This window comes from Hemitrygon akajei, chromosome 3 (genome assembly GCF_048418815.1).
Source record: "Hemitrygon akajei chromosome 3, sHemAka1.3, whole genome shotgun sequence".
Lineage (NCBI taxonomy): Eukaryota > Metazoa > Chordata > Chondrichthyes > Myliobatiformes > Dasyatidae > Hemitrygon > Hemitrygon akajei.
Window position 1 is genome coordinate 106,029,896 of NC_133126.1, and position 21,460 is coordinate 106,051,355.

The 21,460-nt window shown below is 43.6% G+C and overlaps 1 protein-coding gene across 5 annotated transcripts in view; it reads left to right on the forward strand.

Moving 5' to 3' along the window:
• The window catches only part of cep63 (centrosomal protein 63), a 136,557-nt gene that overhangs the window by 69,443 nt on the left and 45,654 nt on the right, over positions 1-21,460 (forward strand). For 4 of the 5 annotated variants that reach the window (XM_073040554.1, XM_073040557.1, XM_073040558.1 and 1 more), the window contains 2 exons: positions 8,173-8,307; positions 10,524-10,617. In XM_073040554.1, the coding sequence (XP_072896655.1) occupies positions 8,173-8,307; positions 10,524-10,617 (229 nt within the window). The remainder of the gene's footprint in view (positions 1-8,172; positions 8,308-10,523; positions 10,618-21,460) is intronic. The other variant, XM_073040556.1, reaches the window with a different exon arrangement.

Consider the following 21,460-nt stretch of genomic DNA (forward strand, 5'->3'; position numbering starts at 1 on the left):
ATTGACAGATGACGCAATAGCCACTGTTCTACACACTGTCCTTACACATCTGGAGAAGAAGGATGCTTATGTGAGAATGCTGTTCTGGAACTACAGTTCAGCATTCAACACCATAATTCCTTCCAGGCTCGACAAGAAGCTCCGAGACCTCAGCCTTTGCCCTGCCTTGTGTAGCTAGATCCGATCGCCGGCAGGTGGTAAGAGTGGGCTACCTCTCCTCTGACCCTCAAAGCAGGTGCCCCTCAGGGCTGTGTATTAAGCCCCCTCCTTTACTCTGTATACCCATAACTGTGTCGCCATCCACAGTTCCGCTGCTAATTAAATTTGCTGACGACACTACACTGATTGGCCTGATCTCAAATAATAATGAGGCAGCTTACAGAGAAGAAGTCATCACTCTGATACAGTAATGTCAAGAAAACAACCTCTCCCTCAATGTCACAAAAACAAAGGAGCTGATTGTGGATTACAGGAGGAATGGTTAGCCCCTATTGACATCAATGGATCTGGGGTTGAGAGGGTGAACAGCTTTAAGTTCCTTGGCATGAATATCACCGAGGATCTGATAATGTAATGGAGGGACTGTCTTATTCCCTTCTACGGCTAAAGGATTTTTTGGTGCATTATTGCCCCCTTTTAAGGCTAAAAGGTTGCTAGCTGTTCTGCTGAAATGGCAAATTTGAGTTAGTCAGATATGCGAAGTATGGCAGACTGAATTGTTCCCTTTTTGTTTAAGATTGTTGCTGCTTTATAATTAACTTATTTCATAATTAACCTGTGGTCAAAACTATCGGAGCAGGCTTTGCACCTAGATCCGCATGGACAAATATGGACCTTTTGCTGTGCTGATTGCTTAAGGGGAAGTAACTCAAAAGCTGTTGTAACTGTTAGAAGTTCTGCAAAATACCTGTATAAAAGGGATGGTATCTGTATGTAAGTTAGAGATCCTAGGATAGGGGTCCAGTTGCCAAGAGGGGATTCTTGCCCACTGTAGATCTCGGATCTCTCGCCAGCTGAAGTTGCAATAAAGAAGAAATGGTTGATTGAAAGTATATGGTGTCTGACTTGACTTAATTCCACAGATCTCACATGGTCTGTCTATACCGGCTGTGTGGTGAAAAAAGCACAACAGTGCTTCTTTCACCTCAGACGGTTGAAGAAGTTTATAAAGGTCAATGTACCAAAAGCTCTCTTTACTACCCTATCTACCTGTGATACCACTTTTAGGGAATTTTGTATCTGTATTCCTAGATCTCTTTGTTCTACCGCTCTCCTCAGTGTCCTACCATTTACCTTGTATGTTCTACCTTGGTTTGTCCTTCAGTAAAGTGTAAGTAATAAAGTTAATTCAATTCAAAATCAGGTTGGTGTTGGATTGCAAGAGAGGGAATTTGTTGAATGCCTAGGGGTTGGCTTTTTGGAGCAGCTTGTGCTCAAGCCTGCTAGGGGAAAGGCTGTCTTAGATTGGGTGTTGAGCTTCTTCCCCTCTGCCATCCGATTCTTCAATGGACATTGAACCCATGAACACTACCTCACATTTTTAATATACAGGTGTCCCCCGCTTTCCAAACATTCGCTTTACGATGCTTCGCTTTTACGTACGAAAGACCTACATTAGTACCTGTTTTCGCTAACCGAAAGAGGATTTTCGCTTTTACGAAAAAAGACGCCTGCTGTAAACTTGTGTTTACCTCGAGAAAGACTACCATGACCATGAAGCCTTGCGCTAGCTGGTGTGTGCGCATGCATGTATGTGTCAATTTTTTTTCTACTAATTGGTTTTGGCTCAATTTTCCCCATTCGGGTAAGTGAAACTACACTGTAAATACATTATTTCAACTTTATATAGCTGTGTGTTTATCATACCTTTCCTGCTTTTACTATATGTTAGTGTTATTTTAGGTTTTATGTGTGATTTGGTATGATTTGGTAGGTTATTTTTTGGGTCTGTGAACGCTCAAAAATTTTTCCACATATAAATTAATGGTAATTGCGTCTTTGCTTTATGCCATTTTGGCTTACGAACGACTTCATAGGAATGCTCTACCTTCAGATGGCGGGGGAAACCTGCATATTATTTCTGTTTTTGCACAATATTTAATCTATTCAATATGCATATACTGTAATTGCTTTAATTAATTATTTTTACATTTTGCTTCTCTATTATGTATTGCATTGAACTGCTGCTGCTAAGTTTACATATTTCACGACACATACCAGTGATAATAAACTGATTCTCATTCTATGTAATAACCAGGATCTTATTAGTCAGCTTACCATAAAGGAGCTTTTAGGAGGCAGTGATCATAATAAGATTGATTTATACTGCAGTTTGAGATGGAGAACCTTAAGTCACATGTATCAGTATCGCAATGGAATAAAGGGAGTTACAGAGGCATGAGAGAGGAGCTTGCCCCAGGTGGATTGGAGGAGGATACTGGAGGGGATGATGTCAGAACAAAGGGAGCTGAAGTTTCTGGGAATAGCTTACAAGGCGCAGGATAGATATATCCCTCATAATAAGTTGTTCTTGAATGGCAGGGCTAGGCAACCGTGGCTGACAAGGGAAGCTAAGGACTGCATAAAAGCCAAGGAAAGGGCATATAAGTAACAAAAGGGAAGTTGGATGATTGAGAAGATTTTAAAATCCAACAAAAGGTAACTAGAAAGCCATAAGAAGAGAAAAGATGAAATCTGAGGGCAAACTAGCCAATAATATAAAACAGGATACAAAAAGGGTTTTCAGTTATATAAAGAACTAGACAACGGGGTGACCCGTTGGGGCACCCTTTGAGAGAAGGGTAGTGCAGTCTGATGTGACCAGAATGAACATTAAATTTTGTATTGGTATCACTTTGCTTTGGAAATTAAAGAAGGAAACTTCAGTTTATTAAAAAAGAAGGATGCGTAGCTAGGCAAATATAGCTCCTCCTCGTTTAACGAGGGACACTTTTGATGGCATCATTTCTGATTGATCTGCCACCCTTATAACCATATAACAATTACAGCACAGAAACAGGCCATCTTGGCCCTTCTAGTCCGTGCCGAACACTTACTCTCACCTAGTCTCACCTACCTGCACTCAGCCCATAACCCTCCATTCCTTTCCTGTCCATATACCTATCCAATTTTTTTTAAATGACAAAATCGAACCTGCCTCTACCACTACTATGTCATTACAATAAGATTTAATTATCTCTTATTGATGAGTGGTAGTTAGATCTGTCCCAATCCTGCACATTCTGATGGTGATTAGCAGAATGTGGCTGCTCAAAATGGAGCATCTCTGCCCCTGTGCTCCAGTTGGTGTTGCTGCTGTGAGCATCGTGAGTCACTTCTGAGGCTGGCCGTGCGCATATGTCGTGGTGCTGTGTCACGGTTTCCACCATGGCTGACATCGGCTCTTGGGTGAAAGTGGGCTGTTGATTTTGGCGAGTGCGCAATTTTATACGAACATATAACCCTGAACTTTCCCTGCTTTCTGTAAGTTAGCGCATTTTAAGTCAATTTAGCCAAAAATAGTTCCGCTTAATGCTCTAATTGGAGGTCACAAACAGAGCTTGAGAGTTTTGGTAGTATATAGATAAAAGGAAGGTGAGAGTTGATACTGGACCACTGCAAAATGATGCTGGTGAGGTAATAATGGGGGACATAGAAATGGCAGATGAACTTAAGTACTTTGCTTCATTCTTTGCTGTGGAAGGCACTAGCTGTCTGTGAGTGTCAGCGAGCAGGATTGAGTGCTGTTGTTTTACAAAGGAAGAAGTGCTGGGCAAACTGAAAGGTCTTAAGGTGGATGTCACATGGACCAAATGTACTACATCCCAAAGTCCTGAAAGAGGTTGCTGAAGAGGTAACAGATGCATTGGTCATGATATTTCAAGAATCACTTGATTCTGGCATAGTCCTGGAGGACTGGACGAATGCAAATGTCATTCTACTCTTTAAGAAGGGAGGAAGACAAAAGAGAAGAAGTTGCAGGTCAGTTAGCCTAACCTCAGGCTTGGGAAAGTGTTGGAGTCCATTATTAAGGATGAGGTTTTGAAGTACTTGGAGACTAATGATAAAATAAGTCAAAGTCAGCATGGTTTGCATGGTCAGCAAAGTAGCAAGCAGGGCAGACGAAGGAGAGGCAGTGGATGTCATTTACTTGGATTTTCAGAAGGCATTTGATAAGGTGCCTCACATGAGGCTGCTTAACAAGATAAAATCCTTTGGCGTTACAGAAACTGTACGGCATGGATAGAGGAATAGCTGACAGGCAGAAGGCAGTGAGCGAATAAAGGGAGCCTGCCAGTGACTAGTGCTGTTCCTCAGGGATCAGTATTGGTATCGATTCTTTTCACATTGTTTGTTAATGGTTTGGATAATGGCATTGATGACTTAGACAAATTGCAAGAATGGGTTAAAAAAAATGATGTGGAATACAGGGTTGGGAAACGTATGATAATGAATTTTGGTAAAAAGAACAATAGTGCAGACTATTATCTAAACGGGGAGAAAATTCAATCTTCAGAGGTGCAAGGGACTTAGGAGTTCTTGTGCAAGATGCCAGAAGGTTAATTTACTATTGAGTCTGTGGTAAAAAAGGCAAATGCAATGTTGGCAGTTATTTCAAGGGGAATAGAATATAAAAACAAAGAGATAACGCTGAGGCTTTATCAGGCTGCACTTGGAGTAGTCCCCGAGTTACGAACGTCCGACTCACAAGCAACTCGTACTTACGAACTGAGGAAGGAGAATGCCATCTGCCATTTTGGATCGCGACGCCTTCCACCATTTTAAGTCGTTGCCGTTGACACTGTGTTGAGTGTGTAACTTTGTATTTGGCTTAAATTTTTCTTAGCAAGATTCACCCTGATACCACCATCCCCCCCCCACTTTTCTGGTTGGCTGGTGGTGCAGTGAGATCAGCGCCAGGCTCGAGAACGAAGGTTCCCGAGTTCGATCCAGTGACAGACCACTCCCGAGCACGCCGGTTGATATCGAGCTCGCAACTTGACCTTGTAAAAAAAAAACACTGCCACCTCCAGTTTAAATTCCCATGCGGAATATTGTGGAGGATCAAATACTCAAACCCAGCACAGCCCCCACTTGTCCCATTTAACCTGCAGTGGACTTTAGGACCCAGCCCTTAGGAGCCAGCGGAGGTCGGGACCCGCCACCCGCAGAGTTTCTGTTCCATTGACGGGAAGTGATTGCGATTGAAAATTAAGTGGAAATAATAAAGCACTTGGAAAGAGGTGAAACGTCATCGGTCATTGGAAAAGCGTTAGGCTACAGTCAGTCAATGATCGGAACGATTTTAAAGGATAAAGTGAGAATAATGGAGTATGTGAAAGGCCCTGCCCCGATGAAAGCTACAATTATTACTAAGCAACGCAGTGGTTTAATTATTAGAATACATATGTTTCTTAAGTGTTTTATATGCATAGGAAGGTAAAATATATACTATATACTAAGACAAACGTTTGACTAACTGACGCTAAATAATACCAGATGTACTTGTTCTGGCTTATGTACAAGTCTGACTTAAAGACCGACTCAGGAACGGAACTTGTTCATAGCCTGTATTGTTAGCTGTTTTTGGCCCCTTAGGATGCATTGTCGTTGGAGAGAGTCCAGAGGAGGTTCACGAGGATGATTCCGCAAATCAAGGGATTAACACAGGAGGAGCATTTGGCCTGTACTGACCGCAATTTAGAAGGACGTGTGGGGATCACATTGAACAGTGGTCCCCAACCACTGGGCTGCGGACCAGTACTGGTCTGCAAAGCATGTGCTACTGGGCCACGAGGGAACAATATGATTTGGTTATATGAAACGATATGAGTCAGCTGCACCTTTCCTCATTCCCTGTCACGCACACTGTTGAACTTGAATGCATGCGAGGTCATTAAGCACGCAAGGTCATCAGCCGGTCATTAACCTACAACTACTCAATGAGTAAAAAACAAACATTGCTTGAGAATTTCTTTGGAAGAGGTGGTAGGGACATAAAAGGCCTAATGATGATGATAACGCAGAGACAGCTGAGGCCGAGACTGCAAAAAAAAAGAAAGCTTCCTTCAATAGAAAATACGTCGAGATGTACATAAAATATGGCTTTAATGCGACTGGTGACTCACACGCTCCAAGCCCCCTGTGTGTGATATATGGAAACAAGCTGTCTAATGAGACAATGAAACCCTCAAAACTGCTTCGGCACCTTAAGTCCAAGCACCCTGCACACAAAGACAACTCATTTGAGTTTTTTAAGCAGAAAAAACATGAGCAAGTGGGACAGAAGCAAGAGCTGAGAGCCACTACCTCCACAAATGCTGCTGCTCTGAGAGCGTTGTACTTAGTGGCTAGCCATATTGCTAAGGCTAAGAAGCCTTTCACTGTAGGTGAAGAATTGCTTTTGCCTGCTGCCAAGGACATGTGCAGTGAACTGTTGGGAGAAGCTGCAGCTAACAAGATGACACAGGTTTCTCTTTCAGCTACCACAGTTTCAAGGAGAATCGATGACATAGCAGAGGACATCGAGTCACCATGTGACGAGGAGTGGACAGCAATATGTGCTTACCTGTGTGACATCTTCAACCTGCTCAATGAACTCACTTTGTCACTTCAGGGGAGAATGACAACTGTCTTCAAGTTGGCAAATAAAGTGTCTGCTTTCAAAGCCAAACTGGAACTGTGGGGACAGTGAGTGGACAGGGGCATATTTGACAAGTCCCCAGAATTAGCTGGGATTTTGGGAGAGACTGAGGCTGCACCATCCTTCTCACAGCTGGTGTGCGATCACCTATCTTTGCTGTCGACAGAATTCAAGCGTTACTTCCCAACTGCAAATGACCCAAGACGTGCAAAGGAATGGGTCCGTGACCCATTTATGAATGTCCTCGGTGAATCATCCATGTCATTGTGGGAAGAAGATCAACTCCTCGAGCTTGCAAATGACGGTGGGCTGAAAAGTATGTTTGACATAACTTCTCTGCCGGCATTCTGGATCAAAGTCAAGGCTGAATATCCTGAGGTAGCCACGAAAGCACTGTTGTTTCCATTTCCAACATCATATCTCTGTGAAGCGGGGTTTTCTGCAATGAATGCAACAAAAACTAAATTGCGGAATAGACTGGACATAAGGAACCCCCTTTGAGTATCGTTGCCTCCCATCACCCCTTGATGGGACCATCTTGTTGCAGGGAAACAAGCCCAGGGCTCTCACTGATTCAGCGATATTGGTGTGTTGCAATGATTTTATATGTTCGTACGAGGAAAATATGCGCTGTGTGTTTAATATCCAAACGTTACTTAAATTGTTATGATGCTATTGACTTATAAGTGACGTATGATTGACTTATCACTTTATTCATGTGAGGAAAATACACTGTGTGTTTAATATTAAATTCGTTAGATAAACCATTTTAGAAACGAAATTGAGTGTATTAGCCACTTGTAAGTGACTTATAGTTGAATTATCACCTATATTTCAGTTGTGATTAACAACCCTCCACTCCCCATTGGCCGGTCCACAAGAATATTGTCAATATTAAACCGGTCCGCGGTGCAAAAAAGTTTGGGGACCCCTGTCATTGAAACATACCGAGGGTTGAAAGGACTAGATAAACGGGATGTGGAGAGGATGTTTCCTCTGGTGTGGGTATCCAGAACTAGAGAGCACAGCCTTAAAATTGAAGGGTGACCTCTTAGAACAGAAGTAAAGAAGAATTTTCTTTTAGTCAAAGAGTAATGAATCTGTGGAATGCTGTGCCACAGACTGTGATGAAGGCCAAGTCCGTGGGTATATTCAAAGCAGAAGTTGATAGATTCCTGAGTGGCTGGGGCATCAAAGGATATGGTGAGAGCGTAGATGTGTGGGGTTGAATGGGATTTGGGATCAGCCATAACAAAATGGTGGAGCAGACTCAGTGGGCTGAATAACACACACAAAATGATGGAGGAACTCAGCAGGCCAGGCAGCATCTGTGGAAAAGTGTACAGTCGATGTTTCGAGCTGAGACCTTTCAGCAGGATTAGGCTCGACTCAAATTGGAAGATTGCTGGATGGTGAGGCTGGTTGGACCGGAAGGGCCCGTTCCATAGCTAACTAAAATATAATGCATCAGATTCATGTTAATTTACAACGCGCAGACTCTTTTTTAACAATTCTTTTGTGATTGCTAGCAGGTTGTCAGAAAGCTTGAAGCAGCAGTACAATAATGCACCTTCCAGCCAAACTGAACTTCAAGAGGTCCCACTCTATGCAAGCCTTCAAGCTGAGAAGAATCTCATGGATGAAATTATAGTCCTTCAGCATAGGTAGATACCAAATGGCTTTCAACTTTCTACTGGCGAGAACACAATACTGACTGTCAAAGCTATTGCTCATTTCTCTGTCGAGAATGGAAATATTTTAGGCCTGAGCTAGAATCATAGATTCAAGTTGGACAGAAAGAGAGCAATTGGCCCTTCGTATTATCTGTTGGCTCATAAAGATCCATATATTAGTTCTCTTTCTTGGCTCTTTCTCTACAGCCCTGCAAATATTTGCTATTTACTAATATTGTTATTTTTTTCCATTGTTTTGGTTTCTGTTTGATGGGAAGCTTGTACATGTTTAGACCATAAAACAAAGGAGCAGAAGTCGGCCATTTGGCCCATTGAGTCTGCTCCGCCATTTTATCATGAGCTGATCCATTCTCCCATTTAGTCCCACTCCCCTGCCTTCTCACCATAACATTTGATGCCCTGGCTACTCAGATATCTATCAGTCTCTGCCTTAAGTACACCCAATGACTTGGCCTCCACTGCTGCCCGTGGCAACAAATTCCACAGATTCACCACCCTCTGGCTAAAAAAAATTCTTTGCATCTCTGTTCTGAATGGGTGCCCTTCAATCCTTAAGTCATGCCCTCTCGTACCAGACTCCCCCACCGTGGAAAACAACTTTGCCACATCCACTCTATCTATGCCTTTTAACATTCCTGCCAGGATATTGGTCCCCTTCGGGTTCAGGTGTAACCCATCCTTTTTGAACAGGTCATACTTACCCCAGAAGAGATCCCAGTGATCCAAGAATCTGAAGCCCTGCCCCCTGCACCAGTCTCTCAGCCACACATTCATCTGCCTGATCTTACTATTCTTGCCCTCACTAGCACGTGGTACAGGTAGCAATCCTGAGATTACTACCCTGCAGGTCCTGCTTCTCAGCTTCCTTCCTAACTCCCGGAAATCTCTCTTTAGGACCTCCTTCCTTTTCCTACCCATGTCATTAGTATCAACATGTACCCAGACAGCTGGCTGCACACCCTCTCCCTTCAAAATATTCTGGACCCGATCTGAGACATCCCGTACCTTGGTACCTGGGAGGCAACGCACCATGTGGGTATCTCCATCAGGCTCACAGAATCTCCTGTCTGTTCCCCTGACTATGGAATCCCCTATAACTACCACATTCCTCTTCTCCCTCCTTCCCTCCTGCACAACAGTGCCAGGCTTAGTGCCAGAGACCTGCCCCTGTCAGGTCATCCCCCTCAACAGCATCCAAAACGATATACTTGTTGCTGAGGGGGGCAGCCACAGGGGTGCTCTCCACTATCCGGGCATTTCCTTCCCTCTCCTGACAGTTATGCAGTTTTCTGACCCCTGTAGCCTAGGGATGACTACCTCCCTGTAGCTCCTGTCTATCATCTCTTAACTTTCCCTAATAAGCAGTAGGTCATCAAGCTGCAGCTCCAGATCCCTAACACGGTTTCTGAGGAACTGCATCTCGGTGCACCTGGCGCAGATGTGGCCATCAGGGAGGCTGGAGGTCTTCCAGGATTCCCACATCTGACACCCTGAACAAAGCACTAACCCTGCAGACATGCTACCTAATTCTACAGGACTGAAGCAAGGAAAAATAATTCTACTCACCCACTTACCTCGCCAAACACACAAACTTCTTGAACCATTAGCTCATGCCATTAGCTGTGTAAGCCTTTCTGTTCCTCCGTCTGTCCGGGCCGATTCACTAAGGGGAAAAAAGAGTTGGTGCATCACTCTCGCCTCTTCCCGATACCGCCAAAGCCCTACACTCTGCTGCCACTCACTCCGCTTCCCGCTGCATGGGGTGGTCTTTTTAAGCTCTCTGTGGTGTCCTGTCTACGTCACGCGTCTGTGCAGTCTCACCCTTCTTGTACTTGAAGAAGTTTTTTTAAAAAACTGCCTTTCTTTAGTATTTAGCTCTCATGCTGCCCTTCTTGTCCCGATCCAAATATTCCTAATGATTCCTAATCGTAGGCAGAAAGCTGATTTGTAGTACAAGACCAGCATAATTGAGGAATGAGGACTCAAAGTCTCTTCTTCAATTTGTCAGTAATGTTTCATGCTGAACTGTGACACCATTGTTAAACAAAGTTACGTATGAAGCCAATAGATTGAAGTGATGATTTCTCAGTGCAAAATGCTGAAGTATTGAGAAAAAAAAACTTTGTTAATTTTCTATATGTATATGTTGGCTTAAAATCCATCTTAAAATAAAATGTTTTCATTAGTTTAGATTCTGCAAATCAGGAAAATTTCAGAAAACAGGAGGAGCTGAAGCAGGTGACGGAAGAGTATAATAAATGCAAATCAGATGTGAAAAAGGTACAGAACCTGCACTAAATGTGTATATCTTTATTTGTCTGTTAGTTGGTTAAATGATTTACTAAGAATATTTTAGATTTCACCATTTAAATTTCTTTGTTTGGAAACATGACATAATCTGCTCCAAATCTTCTTGAAGACATTTATTAATATACAAACTTTATACCAATTCTACAATGAAAGTGCTTAATGGCTTGGAAGGGCTAGTGGATTTTACTTGTTTGTGATACGCATTCGTTGTTACTTTTCTCTGGTAACACTTGATATTCATTCATTCCCATATTCTAAATTTTTATCTGTTAACTTCTGAAGGAAACAGGAGTTCACATTGCATTGACAGGACCTAGGCACAGGAAAAATGTTTTGTTTATTGGAGTATCATAGGCTGTCCAGACATATGCATGTTCCAGTAGGGATCCATGAAGTTGTACATAAAGCTCTTTAATTTTTTTAGAGTATGCTTCTTGCCTGAACCTGTGATAGGTGGAAACATGGAAAACCTACAGGCCCTTCAGCCCACAAAGTTGTGCTGAGCATGTTCCTACCTTAGAAATTACTAGAGTTACCCGCAGCCCTCTATTTTTTCTAAGCTCCAGGCATCTATCCAAAAGTCTCTTAAAAGACCATATCGTATCCGCCTCCACCACTGTTGCCGGCAGCCCATTCTACGCACTCACCACTCTCTGAGTAAAATACTTTCCCCTTGACATCTTGTCTGTACCTACTCCCCAGCATCTTAAACCTGTGTCCTCTTGTGACAACCATTTCAGCCCTGGGGAAAAAGCTTTTGACTATCCACACGATCAATGCCTCTCATCATCTTATACACCTCTATCAGGTCACCTCTCATACTCCGTCACTCCAAGGAGAAAAGACCGAGTTCACTCAACCTGTTTTCATAAGGTATGCTCCCCAATCCAGGCAACGTCTTTGTAAATCTCCTCTGCACCCTTTCTATGGCTTCCGCATCCTTCCTGTAGTGAGGCGACCAGAACTGAGCACAGTACTCCAAGTGAGGTCTGACCAGTGTCCTATATAGCTGCAACGTTACCTCTCGGCTCCTAAATTCAATTCCACGATTGATGAAGGCCAATACACTATATGCCTTCTTAACCACAGAGTCAACCTGCGCAGCTGCTTTGAGAGTCCTATGGAATCAGACCTCAAGATCTCTCTGATCCTCCACACTGCCAAGAGTCTTACCATTAATACTATATTCTGCCATCATATTTGACCTACCAAAATGAACCACTTCACACTTATCTGGGTTGAACTCCATCTGCCATTTTTCAGCCCAGTTTTGTGTCGTATCAATGTCCCACTGTAACCTCTGATAGCCCTCCACACTATCCACAATACCCCCAACCTTTGTGTCATCAGCAAACTTACTAACCCATCCCTCCACTTCCTCATCCAGGTCTTTATAAAAATCACGAAGAGTAGGGGTTCCAGAACAGATCGCTGAGGCACATCATTTGGTCACCGACCTCCATGCAGAATATGATCCGTCTACAACCACTCTTTGCCTTCTGTGGGCAAGCCAGTTCTGCGTCCACAAAGCAGTGTTCCCTTGGATCCCATGCTTCCTTACTTTGTCAAAAAGCCTTGCATGGGGTACCTTATCAAATGCCTTGCTGAAATCCACATGCACCACATTTACTGCTCTTCCTTCATCAATGTGTTTAGTTACATTCTCAAAAAATTCATTCAGGCTCGTAAGGCACGACCTGCCCTTGACAAAGCCATGCTGACTATTCCTAATCATATTATACCTCTCCAAATGTTTATAAATCCTGCCTCTCAGGATCTTCTCCATCAACTTACCAACCACTGAAGTAAGACTCGCTGGTCTATAATTTCTTGGGCTGTCTGTACTCCCTTTCTTGAATAAGGGAACAACATCCACAACCCTCCAATCCTCCGGATCTTCTGTCCCCATTGATGATGCAAAGATCATCGCCAGAGGCTCAGCAATCTCCTTCCTCGCCTCCCACAGTAGCCTGGGGTACATCTCATCTGGTCCCGGCAACTTATCCAACTTGATGCTTTCTAAAAGCTCCTGCACATCTTCTTTCTTAATATCTACATGCTCAAGCTTTTCAGTCCACTGCAAGTCATCACTACAATCACCAAGATCCTTTTCCATAGTGAATACTGAAGTGAAGTATTCAGTAAGTGCCTCTTCTATTTCCTCCGATTCCATACACACTTTCCAACTCTCACACATGATTGGTCCTATTCTTTAATGTCTTATCCTCTTGCTCTTCACAGACTAGCAGAATGCCTTGGCGGTTTCCTTAATCCTGTCCACAGAGGCCTTCTCATGGCCCCTTCTGGCTCTCCTAATTTCCTTCTTAAGCTCCTTCCCTGCTAGCCTTATAATCTTCTAGATCTCTAACATTACCTAGCTCCCTGAACCATTCGTAAGCTTTTCTTCTTGACTAGACTTACTACCGCTTTTGTACATCACGGTTCCTGTACCCTGCCATAACTTCCCTGTCTCATTGGAGCATACCTATACAGAACTCCATACAAGTATCCCCTGAACATTTGCCACATTCCTTCCATACTTTTTGCTGAGAACATCTGTTCCCAATATAAGCCTCCAGTTTACTGCCTGATAGCCTCATAATTCCCCTTACTCCAGTTAAACGCTTTTCTAACTTGTCTGTTCCTATCTCTCTCCAATGATATTGTAAAGGAGATAGAATTATGATCACTACCTCCAAAATGCTTTCCCACTGAGAGATCTGACACCTGACCAGGTTCATTTCCCAATACCAAATCAAGTATAGTCTCTCCTCTTGTCGGCTTATCTACATATTGTGTCAAGAAACCTTCCTGAACACACCTGACAAACTCCACCCTATCTAAACCCCTGTCTATTTTAACACAAGGAGTATTGTGAACAAAGCAGATGAGCCTAGAGTGTGGATCAGTACTTGGAGCTATGATATGGTGACCATTACAGAGACTTGGATGGTTCAGGGAATTGTTGGAGGTGGGAACTGAACTGAAGAGACTGGGGAAGAGACGGCTGGCTCACAAATAGAAAAAGCTTGGAGACAGTGTGTGAGGGAGGATAGGCAGGTGAAAGAGAGGGGATGCGCTCAGACCGACGGTTTAGCAAACCTCCACGCCAGGATATTGGTTCCCCTGGGATTCAAGTGCAACCTGCCCCCTGCTCCAATCCCTCAGCCACGCATTTATCCTCCACCTCATTCTATTCATATACTCACTGTCACAGGGCACAGGCAGTAATCCCGAGATGAGTACCTTTGCGGTCCTGCTTCTTAACTTCCTTCCTAACTGCCTGTAGTCTTTTTTCAGGACCTCTTCCCTTTTCCTACCTATGTCATTGGTACCAATATGTACCACGACCTCTGGCTGTTCTCCCTCCCACTGCAGGATATTGTGGACGCGATCAGAAACATCCCAGACCCTGGCACCTGGGAGGCAAACTGCCATTGGAGTTTCTTTCCTGCGTCCACAGAATCACCTGTCTGACCCCCTAACTAAAGAGTCCCCTATCACTACCTTTCCCTACCCTTCTGAGCCATAGGGCTGGACTCTATGCCAGAGGCACGGCCACTGTTGCTTCCCCCAGGAAGGCTGTCCCTCCCAACAGTACTCAAACAGTAGTACTTATTGTTCAGGGGGACAGCCACCGGGGTACTCTCTAATACCTGACTCTTCCCCTTCCCTCTCCTGTTACCCACTTATCTGTCTCCCATGGCCCTGGTGTGACCACCTGCCTATAACTCCTTAATATCACTTCCCCGTTCTTCCTGATCAGACGAAGGTCATTGAGCTGCAACGAGCTGCAGCTCGACACACTGGTGCAGATATGGCTGTCCGCGCGACTGGAAGACTCCAGGACTTCCCACATCTAACATTGAGCACAGAACACCTGCCTCACACACATACTTCCTTTCCGCAATTAATACAGGTAAACCTACCTCGCCACATCCAGTTACCGCCTAAGCCCGTTGAGCCAAAACCCTACCACCCTGTTACCCTGTCACTTCACTGCCCGCTGGATATGGTTGAACAGGAAATGGAGTGACAACAGACTCTGAATGATATAGGTAGGAAAGGTGAGGAGTCCTGAAGAGAGATCTTGGGGAGCTAGGTAGAAAGCTGAAAAGCAGGACTTCCAGGGTAGTAATCTCTGGATTGCTGCCTGGGACACATGCCAGTGAGGGTAAGAACAGGATAATTTGGCAGGTGAATGCATGGCTGAGGAATTTGTGCAGGGGGCGGGGGTTCCGATTTCTGGATCATTGGGATCTGTTCTGGGGAAGGTATGATCTGTACAAAAGGGATGAGTTACACTTTAATTTGAAGGGGACCAATATCCTTGCAGGCACTTGTGCTAGAGCTGTTCGAGAGGGTTTAAACTAATTTGCTAGGGGGATTGGAACCAGATTGATAGGGCTGAGGATGGGTCACTTAGTTAACAGAAGCTGCGTGTAATGAGACTGCTCGCAAGGAGAGGCTGATCATAGGGCAAAATTGTAGTCAACAGATTGAGTTGCAGTGTAAAAGGGGGACAAAATTAAAAAAGGTGAATGTAGGACTGAAGGTGTTGTATTTGAATGCACACAGTATATGGAAAAAGGTAGATGAACTTGTAGCACAGTTAAAGATTGGCATGTATGATGTTGTAGGTATCCCTGAATTGTGGCTGAAAGGTGATCATAGCTGGAAGATACACCTTGTTTCAAAAGAACAGGCAGGTAGACAGAAGGGGCAGGCTGGCTCTGTTGGTTAAAAATGAAATCAAATCATTAGACAGAGGTGACATAGGATTAGAAGGTGAAGGATTGTTATGAGAAGAGCTAAGGAACTGCAAGGGTAGAAAGACCCTGATGGAAGTTATACAGTGCCTATAAAAAGTATTCACAGCCCCCCCCCCCCCCCGGAAGTTTTCATGTTTTATTGTTTTACAACATTGAATCACAGAGGTTTTAATTTGTCTTTTTTGACACTGATTGACAGAAAAAGTCTCCTTCGTGTTAAAGTGAAAACAGATCTCTACAAAGTGATCTAAATTAATTACAAATATAAAACACAAAATAATTGATTGCACAAGTATTCACCCCCTTTAGTATGACACACCAAATCATCACTGACACAGCCAATTGGTTTTATAGTCACATGATTAATTAAATGGAGATCTGTTTTTGGAAACTTGTGTTTCAATTGATTATAATAAAAATACACCTGTATCTGGAAGGTCCAACTGCTGGCAAGTCAGTATCCTGGCAAAAGCTACACCATGACAACAAAAGAACTCTCCAAATAACTCCGTGAAAAGATGATTGAAAAGCACAAGTCAGGAGATGGATACAAGAAAATTTCCAAGTATAGTTACGTCAATCATCCAGAATAGAAAAGAATATGGCATAGCTGTAAATCTGCCCAGAGCAGGCCATTTTCAAAAATTGAGTGACCATGCAAGAAGTGAACTAGTGAGGGAGATCACCAAGAAACGTGACAACTCTGGAGGAGTTGCAAGCTTCAATGGATGAGATGGGAGAGGCTGTGCGTGCAACAAATGGTGCAGGGGGCAGGGTTTCAAGTTCCTGGATTATTGGAACCTTTTCTGGGGAAAGGGTGACCTGCATGAGTGGGATGGGTTGCACCTGAATTGGAGGGGAAACCAATATCCTGTGAGGGAGGTTTGCTAATGCTGTTGGGGAGTGTTTAAACTGGATTCGCAGGGGGTGGGAGCCAATGTGAAGAGTACAAACAGCTTGTAAGGAGTTTATGAGGAAGGTTAAGCAGATGATAGAGCAAAGATGCATTCATCCAGATGGTTGGAGATATGTCTATTTTAATGCAAGGAGTATCATAAACTGATGAACTTAGAACGTAGATCAATATATTGACCTATAATATTGTGGCCATTACAGAGACTTGGATGTCTCAGGGGCAGGAATGGCTGCTGAGTATGCTGGGCTTTCGATGTTTCAAAAAGGACAGGGAGGGAGGCAAAAGAGGTGGGGGTGTGGTATTGCTAATCAGGGATAGTATCATGACTAGAAAAGGAGTAAGTCGTGGAGGGATTGTCTACTGAGTCAGTGTGGGTGAAAGTCAGAAAAAGGAAAGGAGCAATAACTATAGGTGTTTTTTTAGCCCCCCCCCCACCCCACCCCCAATAGTAACAGAGACGTTAAGGAGCAGATAGGGAGGCAGATTCTGGAACAGTGCAATAATAATAGGATTGTTGTGATGGGTGATATTAACTTTCCTAATATTGGCTGGCATCTCCTTAGAACAAGGGGTTTAAATGGGGTAGAGTTCAGGAAGCTTTCCTGATGCAATATGTAGATAAGACAACGAGAGGAGAGGCTGTACTTGATTTGTTATTGGGAAATGAACCTGGTCAGGTGTCAGATCTCTCGGTGGGAGAGCATTTTGGAGGTAGTGATCACAACTCCATCTTCTTTACCACAGTGCTGGAGGGGGATAGGAGCAGACAATTTGGTAAAACATTTAATTGGGGTAGGGGGAAATATGATGCTATTAAGCAGAAACCTGGGAACATAAATTGGGAGCAGATGTTCTCAGGAAAATACACGGCAGAAATGTGGCAAATGTTCAGGGAACATTCATGGCATTCTGCATTGGTATGTTCCATTGAGGCAGGGAAAGGATGTAGGGTAAAAGAACCATGGTGTACAAACAATGTAGAAAATCTAATTAAGAAAAGTAAAGCTTACAAAAAGTTCAAGAAACTACATACTGTTAGAACACAAGAAAATTCCAAGGTTGCGGGGAAGGAGTTTATAAATGAAATTAGAAGGGGCCAAGGCATTCTACAAGTATGTGAAGAGCAAGAAAATGAGCCATGTGAGAATAGGATCAATCAGGTGTTATCGTATTAAAGTGTGCATTGAGTTGGAGGAGGTAGCAGAGGTTCTTAATGTATTCACCTGATAAAAGGACCTTGGCAATTGTGGGGATGACTTAAACACTTGAGCATATAGACATTAACAAAGAGGATGTGCTGGAGCTTTTGAAAACATTGTTAGATAACTCGCCGGGTCCTGACTAGATATACCCAAGCTTCTTTGGGTATCGGGAGTGGGTGAAGATTGCTGGGCATCTTGCGATGATCCTTGCATCATCAATAGGGACGGGAGAAGTACCATATTTTTGGAGGGTTACAAATTTTGTCCCCTTGTTCAAGAAAGGGAGTGAAGATAATCCAGGAAATTATGGACCAGTGACTCTTACTTCAGTGGTGGGCAAGTTGTTGGAGAAGATCGTGAGAGGCAGGATTTATGAGCATTTGGAGAGACTTAATCTGATGAGGGACAGATAGCATGGTTTTGTTGTGGGCAGGTCGTGCCTTGCAAGTCTGATTGAATTCTTTGAAGATGTAACAAAACACATTGATGAAGGTAGAGCTGTAGATGTACTGTATATGGATTTCAGTAAAGCATTTGATAAGGCTGCCCATGCAATGCTTATTCAGAAAGTAAGGAGGCACGGAATCCAAGACGACCTTGCTTTGCACATCCAGAATTTGCTTGCCCACAGAAGGCAAAAGGCGATGGCAGATGGTTCATATTCTGCATAAAGGTCGATGACTGGTGATGTTCTGCAGGGATCTGTCTGGGACCCCTCCTCTTTGTGATTTTTATAAATGACCTGGATGAAGAAGTAGAAGAGTAGCATAAAAGTTGGGGGTGTTGTGGATGGTCTGGAGGGTTATCAGAGATTACAGCAGGACATTGATAGGATGCAGACTGGGCTGAGAAGTGGCAGGTGGAGTTCAACCCAACCCAAATAAGTGACAAATGATTCATTTTGGTAGGTCAAATTTGAAGACATAATGATAAGACTCTTGGCAGTGTGGAGGATCAGAGAGATCTTGGGGTCTGTGTCCATAGGACACTCAAAGCTGCTGCACGGGTTGACCGTGTTAAGAAAGCGTACAGTGTATTTACTTTCATCAACCATGAAATTGAGTTCAAGAACCGTGAGGTAATGTTACAGCTATATAGGACCCTGGTCAAACCCCACTTGGAGTACTGTGTTCAGTTCTGGTCTTCTCACTACAGGAAGGATGTGAATACTACCCAGAGAGTGCAGAGGAGATTTACAAGGATGTTGCCTGGATTGGAGAGCATGCATTATCAGAATAGGTTGAGTGAACTTGGCCTTTTCTCCTTGGAGTAACGGAGGATGAGAGGTGACCTGATAGAGTTGTACAAGATGATGAGAAGCATTGATCGTGTGGATAGCCAGAGGCTTTTTCCCAGGGCTGAAATGACTAACATGAGTGGGCATAGTTTTAAGTTGCTTGGAACAGAGTGGTAGGTGTGTGGAATTCACCAGTGATGATGGTAGAACAGATACAAAAGGGTCTTTTAAGAGACTCCTGAATAGATACATGGAGCTTAGAAAAACAGGGCTATAGGGTAACCCTAGCTAGTTTCTAAGGTAAGAGCATGTTCACCACAGCTTTGTGGGCTGAAGGGCCTGTATTGTGCTGTAGGTTTTTTATGTTTAAGAAACATTTAGATAGATACATGGAGCTTAGAAAAATGGAGGACTATGCGATTGGGTAATTCTCAGCAGTTTCTAGAGTAGGTGACATGGTCGGCACCACAGTGTGGGCTGAAGGTACTGTAGATTTCTATGTTCGACCAACTGTTCCCCAGATGCTTCACTAGTCTAGTCGCTGTTTTATGGAAAAGTTGCAAAGAGAAAGACACTGTTGGAAAAAAAACTCATGAGATCTTGGCTAGATTCTGCCAGAAGATATGTAGGAGTCTCTGAAGTCAGCTGAAAGAAGGTTCTGTGATCTGATGAAACCAAGATTAAGCTTTTTTGGCATAAGCCAAACACTGCACATCTACAAAAACATGTCATCCCTACTGTGAAGCATGGTGCAGGCTGCATCATGATGTGGGGTTGCTTTACTGCAGCAAGCCCTGGAAGGCCTGTGAAGGTAGAGGTTAAAATGAATACAGCAAAAATACAGGGAAATCCTAGAGGAAAACCTGATGCAGTCTGCAAGAGAACTGTGACTTGGCAGATTTGATTTCCAGCAAGACAGTGACCCCAAACATAAACTAAAGCTTCACAGGAGTGGATTAAAAACAGCAAAGTTAATGTCCTGGATTGGCTAAGTCAGAATCCAGACCTCAATCCAATTGAGAATTTGTGGCTGAACTTGAAAAGGGCTGTTCATTCACGATCCCCATGCAGTCTGACTGAGCTTGAGCAGCTTTGTAAAAAAGAATGGGGAAAAATTACAGGGTCCAGATGTGCAAAGCTGAAGAAGATGTATCCACAGAGACTCAAGACTGTAATTACTGCCATAGGTGCATCTTCTAAATACTGACTTGGAGGGGGTGAGTAATTCCAGAATCAATTATTTTGTGTTCAATAATTTAGACCAATTTATAGAAATTTGTTTTCATTTTAACATGGAAGAGTCTTCTGTTGATCAGTGACGAAAAAACCAAAATAATCCACTATGATTCAATGTTGTAAAACAATAAAATATGAGAACTTCCAAGGGGGGAGTGAATACTTCTACTGTATGCAGATCTACAAACAGTGGTAAAGGTGTGGTCTACAAATTGCAACAGGAACATAGAACATAGAATAGTACAGCACATTACAGGCCCTTTGGCCCACAATGTTGTGCCGACCCTCAAACCCTGCCTCCCATATAACCCCCCCCCCACCTTAAATTCCTCCATATACCTGTCTAGCAGTCTCTTAAATTTCACCAGTGTGTCTGCCTCCACCACTGACTCAGGAAGTGCATTCCATGCACCAACCACTCTCTGAGTGAAAAACCTTCCTCTAATATCCCCCTTGAACTTCCCTCCCCTTACCTTAAAGCCATGTCCTCTTGTACTGAGCAGTGGTGCCCTGGGAAAGAGGCGCTGGCTGTCCACTCTGTCTATTCCTCTTAATATCTTGTACACCTCTATCATATCTCCTCCCATCCTCCTTCTCTCCAAAGAGTAAAGCCCTAGCTCTCTTAATCTCTGATCATAATCCATACTCTCTAAACCAGGCAGCATCCTGGTAAATCTCCTCTGTACTCTTTCCAATGCTTCCACATCCTTCCTATAGTGAGGCGACCAGAACTGGACATAGTACTCCAAGTGTGGCCTAACTAGAGTTTTATAGAGCTGCATCATTACATCGCATCTCTGAAACTCTATCCCTCTACTTATGAAAGCTAACACCCCATAAGCTTTCTTAACTACCCTATCTACCTGTGAGGCAACTTTTTGGAATCTGTTTGACATGTACCCCCGGATCCTTCTGCTCCTCCACACTACCAAGTATCCTGCCATTTACTTTGTACTCTGCCTTGGAGTTTGTCCTTCCAAAGTGTACCACCTCACACTTCTCCGGGTTGAACTCCATCTGCCACTTCTCAGCTATGAATGTACTCCCTCCACTACGACCCTCTGCCTTCTGCAGGCAAGCCAATTCTGAATCCACCTGGCCAAACTTCCCTGGATCCCATGCCTTCTGACTTTCTGAATAAGCCTACCGTGTGGAACCTTGTCAAATGCCTTACTAAGATCCATGTAGATCACATCCACTGCACTACCCTCATCTGTATGCCTGGTCACCTCCTCAAAGAACTCTATCAGGCTTGTTAGACACGATCTGCCCTTCACAAAGCCATGCTGACTGTCCCTGATCAGACCATGATTCTCTAAATGCCCATAGATCCTATCTCTAAGAATCTTTTCCAACAGCTTTCCCACCACAGACGTAAGGCTCACTGGTCTATAATTACCCGGACTATCCCTACTACTTTTTTTGAACAGAGGGACAACATTCGCCTCCC